The sequence below is a fragment of the Benincasa hispida genome, chromosome 6, assembly GCF_009727055.1.
Source record: "Benincasa hispida cultivar B227 chromosome 6, ASM972705v1, whole genome shotgun sequence".
Taxonomy (NCBI): domain Eukaryota; kingdom Viridiplantae; phylum Streptophyta; class Magnoliopsida; order Cucurbitales; family Cucurbitaceae; genus Benincasa; species Benincasa hispida.
In genome coordinates, this window is record NC_052354.1 from 47,868,773 (window position 1) to 47,875,688 (window position 6,916).

Here is a 6,916-nt window from a genome sequence, read left to right on the forward strand (position 1 = left end):
ATGTCAATTTAATGCGAAAAAACTTCGAAAAAATCCTCCAAGCACTTGGGGTTTGGGGATTCAATCAACGTCCCTCCGTACATTTAACAAAGAAAAAGTATATTAATAATTAAAACGATAAAGTCTTAAATATTTTTTTTTTTAAAAAATAAAGAATCGGTTAACAAAATCTTCACTAGAGATGTCACGGGGCGGGGTAGGGATGCCATTCCCCATCCCAGCTCCCCATTTCATTTCCTATCGCTGTGAAATTTCCACGGGGATCGGGTTCCGCGAGGAATTTTTTTCGTTATTTTTTTTTGTAAAAAAACATTAATTTAAATCACTAATGTGAGCAAATTTTAATTAAATAATTAACTTTTTCACTAAATTATTTATTATGGTTGGTTTTATATGACAATTTGAATTTAAGGATAAATTACTCAAATTTTGGCTTAAAAAAGCTAATTACTTTTTAATAGAAAGAAATAAATATAAATCAAATTATTCACATATATAATCTAAATTTAAACATATTCATTATGTTTTTTAATAAATAATCAAATTTAAATTTAAATGTAATATTTAATTAATAATAATAATAACATAACATTAAATAATTATACTAAATAAATATAAGCTAATTGGGGCAACGGGGTAGGGTTGGGGTCGGGGGCGAGGATGGGGGAATGTCCCTGTTTAGCTCATGGGAAATTTTTTCTCCCACTCTCTGCTTAATCAGGGAATTCCCGCCCCGTTCGGGGTGGGCCCTACGAAATTCCGTCCCCTTAAAAAAATTGGACATCTCTAATCTTTACCCATTTTATCTTATTTTTTAAACTATTGTAATTTGAAGATTAATCTATACTTAAAAAAAATCTATGTACAATTTCCATGGATCACTCATGGGAGTATTAAAGTGGAAAAGTAAAGTTTATTATGGCCCCTAAAACAATCAAATGGCCAAATTTCAGTAATTTTAAAAAATGGCCAAATTTCAAAAGTGGAGTACTGTTTCGGCCATCTACTATAATTATCGGTCTTTTAATCGGAAATTATTAAAAAAAAACATAAAAACATTACTTTTGACAATGTAAAAAATTCAAATATATTTTTTAAAATATAAGTTAATTTTACACCATTTCATTTCTCTAACTAATAAGAACAGCCCAACTGGCCCTCAGCCCAATCAAAATCAAATAAGTAAAAAATTAAAAAAGAAAAAAGAAAAAAAAAGGAAAATGAAAAACCCTAAAAGGAAAACCTCAGCCGCCTACCCGTCTCTTCACCTTCTCCGCTCGAACCGTTGCACCGTCGCACGCACGCTGGCTGCCGCCATCACTTTCTCAGTTTCTCCTCTACGGCTCTCCTCCAGATCGATTCTGAAAGCTCCACGGCCACCGCCATCGCCACCGCCAGTAGCCACTTCCAATTCGACATTCCACCACGAAGGTATTTTATTCATTCATTTAATTTAAACCGACCAATTCGGTTCAGTCAAATCGGACCGGACCGTAACGTCTATAATATTTACGCGCTCCTCATTGTTTTGAATTTATTTTATTAATATTCTTTTTGCTTCTTTGAAGCAGCAGATAGTCGCTTTCCTCACAGTCTACAGAGAAAAGTGGAAAAACCTCAATCGCACATTTCTCCTCTCCATTCACTTCTTTCAATCTCCTTTCGCCCTACGAATTTGATATTGAAAACATTCGGTGAAAGATGAAGACTAAGACGCCATTGAAGCAACTCAAGCTTTCTGTTCCTGTTCAAGAAACTACCATCCGTTCTTTCCTGTAAGTTCACTTCATTTTTTCTTTTGTTTTCTACTTAGTTTTTTTTATTATTTCTTCTTCGTTTCATTTCCTTGTAGCTACTCTTTATTTGTTTATGTGTAAATATGCTATCATGTGTTTCTCAATGGAGGTTCGACTGACTTGAATTATTAGTTTCTTGGAAATTTACGCTGCTGCGGAGTAGATGAAGTTTTTTAGAAGTTTTGTGAACTTATCTTTTGTTGTCTGAATAAATTCAAATAACTGGCTTCATCGATGTACTTTCCATTTCGGGTGTTTCAAATTTCAGGAAGGACTTAGGGTGATCTGTTCGATTTATAATAATAATAATAATATTTTTCGTTTTAATTATCGTTTTCCTACAGATTTCTGTTTCATCGATTGTTGTTGAAAAAAGGGAAAAAAATTCAATACTCGCGTTTCTGATTTTGTAAACTTCAGGACTGCGAGTGGAACATTTCACGACGGCAATCTACTACTGAATCAGAAAGGATTACGGCTTATATCTGAAGAGAAAGAAGCGCAGGTAAGTTTCTTTTACTTCAAACATCCTAATTCGAAGTGTTTAAACGTATAGTTTGCAATCTGAATCCGTGAAAACTGGCCTAATCTGGTTATTTGTGTGGTTTATATTCATGGTAGATCTAGATGCATGATTCTACCGTCTTTCCAACTTCTAGGTTCCTTTATGCATATGCATCAAAATCACTTTTTCCTTTTTTAATTTTGTTTGAACAGACTACAGATTGTAAGGAGCTTGATGCTGATTTCTCATTGGAAGATCTAGAGACCGTGAAAGTTATTGGAAAAGGAAGTGGAGGTGTAGTACAACTTGTTCGACACAAATGGGTTGGGAAACTTTTTGCCTTAAAGGTTGTTATATTTGTGAAACAATTTTACACTCTTGCATCTGTTTTTGGTCATTGTACTTTTGCTTTAAGTTACTCACACATTTTATTCCTAAATTTTATCATAGCTTTATATTAGTTGATGAATCTGCTGCAACAAGCTAGCAGTTTCTAACCTTTACATTTAATTTGGAGGTGCTAGTAAACTGCTATTGCGTCCGTTTAGTTATGAAGATAAATGCAAACTCCCTTTCTAAAAGCAGTAGAGGTTGGTCTTGGTTTACATGTTGATTTTGTTGAAGGCGATAGTTCTTACAAAAATGTAGGACAGTGAACTAGTTTTATCTCTTTGATTTATGAAAAAGAAAAAGGAAACAATGAAGTTTTGGTAATGAAGTGTAAAAGCTAGATCTTGCAGTGACTCAATGGTGACTAGTGAGAGTAATATGGTATACTATTCATTGTTATGCATATTTCTGTGATACGATAGAATTATGTTTGATGTTGATTCATTGTTCTATTTGTTTCATGTCTTCTTTATGCTAAAAATAGATCACCACACTGTAAAAAAATATTTGCAAAATTAACTTGTCATCCTGTTTTGAAGTTTTCAAAATTTGAACCCATGGTAACTGTTTGGTTTTGGTTTTCTTAAATCTATATAGCTTATTTATCCAAACTCCAAGGTCTTAAAATTTTCATTTTGCTTAGATTTTAGTATGCTTAATGATCATTATTTCTATCATGTCTCCATCAAAATCTGCAATCACTTGTGCTATTTTGGCTTTTACATACACTTAAAATAATCTCGAGTACAAATTCTTTAACTCTGCTGGAAAATCTTTCCTGCCATATGCTTCAGGTAATCCAGATGAACATACAAGAGGATATCCGTAAACAGATAGTACAGGAACTGAAAATAAATCAAGCAGCACAATGTCCACATATTGTGGTCTGCTATCATTCTTTCTACCACAATGGTGCCATTTCTCTTGTGCTAGAATACATGGATCGAGGTTCTCTAGCTGATGTAATCAGACAAGTCAAAACAATTCTTGAACCATATCTTGCAGTTGTTTGTAAACAGGTCTCTGGATTCTGTTATTCACTTCAAAAGCTGAATGAAAAGGCCAAGTTTTTTTTATTCATGCTCACACACCAATTATATTCCAGGTTTTACAAGGTCTTGTTTACTTACATCATGAGAGACATGTTATACACAGAGACATCAAGCCATCCAATCTACTTGTGAATCATAAAGGTGAGGTCAAAATAACTGATTTTGGAGTAAGTGCAATGCTAGCAAGTTCTATGGGCCAGAGAGATACATTTGTAGGGACTTACAATTACATGTCGGTACGTGTAATTCCCCCTCGAGACTGTAAAAACATTGAATGAATGATTATATGCACAGCGTTTTGTTTATGACATTGGTTTTTACTTCCCTTTCAGCCTGAACGAATTAGCGGGGGAACATATGACTATAGCAGTGATATATGGAGTTTGGGCTTGGTAGTACTTGAATGTGCCATTGGAAGGTTTCCTTATTTGCAGTCTGAAGAGCAGCAAAGTTGGCCAAGCTTTTATGAACTTCTAGAGGCAATTGTAGCAAAGCCACCGCCTTCTGCTCCACCTGATCAATTTTCCCCCGAGTTCTGTTCCTTCGTTTCTGCTTGGTAATGACTTCTTTTTCAGCTTTTCTCATCTTGGTTAGTTATGTCCTAACAAGCACGGATGTTTTAGTTTAGCTAGTGTATTTATGTTGGACACTATTTTTTTTACACTTATTAGACACGTACCAGACATTTGTTAGTGTAATAAATGTGTTAAACATGCATAGAACACTTGTTAGGTAGACTAAAAAGATATATGGCAATCATAATAAATTTTGAGTGTAAAATACATCAAACTAATTTTTTAAGCATATAGATGCATCACTCTAATTATTTTGAATTTTCTTTTGGTTTTTAAAAATGTATACTTCAATAAATGTGTCGTGTCCTAGACTTTTAAAAAATGATGTGTTGTGTTCGTATCATGTTGTATCTGTATATGTGCTTCTTAGGATATGTCCAAATGTAATCCTGGTTCAATTCAGGTTTTGACATTTCATTTTCATTACAATTGGCAGCATTAAGAAGGACCCTAAAGAAAGATCATCATCATTAGATCTTCTGGTTGGTAGCCTTTGTTTTCCATTTCAATTTCAAGTCATGAATGTCAATCTCCTTAAACAACTCTCTTTGTGCTTCTAGAATCATCCTTTCATCAAGAAATTCGAAGAGAAAGACATTGATGTCGGGATTCTCGTAGGCAGCTTGGATCCTCCGGTAAGTTTTCCTAGATGATAATAATAATAATAATCATCATAAAACATCTATGTTTACTGTAATATTTTAGAAAAAAAATTACAATCTTTGTCTACCTTGTGTAATATGCTTTTGCCTTGTGAAACATGGAATGTTGTCAAATCAGTGATTTCGTAATGTCAATCTCAATTAACCAAATTTATTTATTTTTGTAAAAACATATCCAGGAAGCTAGAATGAAACTATTAGGTATGGAAATTAGACTCAGTGAAGAAATTTCCAGGAAAATATTCTTGTTAAAACAACATTTAGATAGATTTTCTCTCTTATTTTACTCCACAAACCTAATTCTTCACGACACAAAACTGCAAATTTAAAACAATTTTTTTCTACCGAACATGATTGTTTACTTTAAATTAATCAAGTTTTAAGATGTACTTGACACGAAATCTCTCTCTCATTCTGTAGAATTAGAAAAAACCTAAATTACTAAAAAGAAAATTAGTCCATATTATTCCTTTGGTTTAATATTATTTTAGTTATTTTAGTTTTGATTTTGGTTCATACTTATTCTTGGACTTTCGAAATGTTCATTTTAACCTCTATACTTTCAACTTTGGTTCATTTTAGTTTATATTATTTTAAAATGTTCATTTTCGTTATTGTATTTTCAACTTTGATTCCTTTTAATTTCTCGAACTTTTAAAAAGAGATCATTTTAGATTCTTTAAAAATGAAAAAGAAATGAAAATAAACGAACCAAAATTATCAAAGTACAAAAAAAAAAAGAATCAAAGTTGAAAATGTATGGACTAATATGAATGTTTTAAATGTATAGAGGCCAAAATAAATCAATATTGAAATTATAGATATCAAAATAAATATTATAAAAATATAGAGACCAAAATAAATAAAATCGAAGATAATTTTGAAACATATGTCAAGAGCATTATTGCAAACTTTTATAAAAAAAGCGAGAAATATGATGTAATAATATTTGTAGAATGATTTTATTCAACTTCTCTCTCATAGCTGTTTTTCTTAGCCAGAAAATCCAACCTGGCTTCAAAAGTCGTTTTTGCTACTTTTTCTAGTTTTTTTTCCATAGAAATCCCGATTCCTTATCAGTTATCCTTCCATTTTTCCAATTCGATTCCAATTGCTTACGTTGGTTCGAAAGATTTGATTTTAATTTTATTATTAGCGAGTCTACGAGAAGTTTCTTTTTTCTTTTGGCAAAATTGATGTTGGAAATGAATTCTTGAAATCCTTTATTGAGAATATTAATTATTTAATCAAAATCAATTGAAGAATTGAAACCGACTAATATATATATTTTTTAAAAAAGAGCCAAATTGTCGAACTCTTAATATCGAACTGACGAACTAATTTTTTGCTTTATATTTTATAAAATCAAATCAATCCACGGGTGTTGTTTGATTTTAGTTTGGATAGAGGTAATGAATCATTTGCAACTATGATTTTGTTTAATATTTCTTTCTTTTTTTTTTTTTTTTTGAAGTAACAATAATATAAGAAATATTTAGGCCAATGTAATCTGTGCCAAGTGTATAGGAATGGGTTCGTAAAATGATTTTTTTTTTCCCAATAGTTTCGCAAGTTTCATTTTTTCTAAGAAAAAAACATTTGATCCATTTTCTTTTTATTCCAAATCAATTAAAAACAACGATTTAAATTTATTGTTTTTTCTAGATATAAACATTAGTAAACAATACCAACACCATCCTCTTCATTCTAATTTCTATTCTAAAAAAAATTGTTCTCAATAACAGTTTTAGTTATCTTATTCTAATTTCCTTCCAATTTTTGTTTTCATTTGAGCAAATGTAGCCTAAACACCATTAAGTGATTTAACTATCTCTACATTTTTAGTCCCACGATTGTATTTGTGATGCAATATCCTTCAAAGAAAGGAGTAGTTGTAAATATTATAATCAGACTAAAGAATTAACGAATATAACAA

General features: G+C 31.5%; 1 protein-coding gene across 2 annotated transcripts; it reads left to right on the forward strand.

The window, feature by feature from the left end:
- Positions 1-1,153: 1,153 nt before the first annotated feature.
- Positions 1,154-5,150, forward strand: LOC120080172 (mitogen-activated protein kinase kinase 6). Of its 2 annotated transcripts, none has more exons than XM_039034745.1 (9): positions 1,154-1,431; positions 1,572-1,775; positions 2,217-2,301; positions 2,514-2,648; positions 3,486-3,710; positions 3,797-3,979; positions 4,076-4,299; positions 4,755-4,800; positions 4,879-5,150. In XM_039034745.1, the coding sequence occupies exons 2-9, from the start codon at positions 1,702-1,704 to the stop codon at positions 4,969-4,971; spliced, it is 1,065 nt and encodes a 354-aa protein (XP_038890673.1). In that variant the 5' UTR covers positions 1,154-1,431; positions 1,572-1,701; the 3' UTR covers positions 4,972-5,150. The 2 variants fall into 2 exon arrangements, with proteins under 2 accessions (XP_038890673.1, XP_038890674.1); XM_039034746.1 differs by having other exon boundaries at positions 1,575-1,775.
- Positions 5,151-6,916: the final 1,766 nt, after the last annotated feature.

Coding starts and splice junctions, on each gene's coding strand:
- LOC120080172 (XM_039034745.1), top strand. CDS start 1,702: ATGAAGACTAAGACGCCATTGAAGCAACTCAAGCTTTCTGTTCCTGTT. Junction 2,649..3,485: donor GGAAACTTTTTGCCTTAAAG/GTTGTTATATTT, acceptor CATATGCTTCAG/GTAATCCAGATGAACATACA. Junction 3,711..3,796: donor TTGCAGTTGTTTGTAAACAG/GTCTCTGGATTC, acceptor ATTATATTCCAG/GTTTTACAAGGTCTTGTTTA.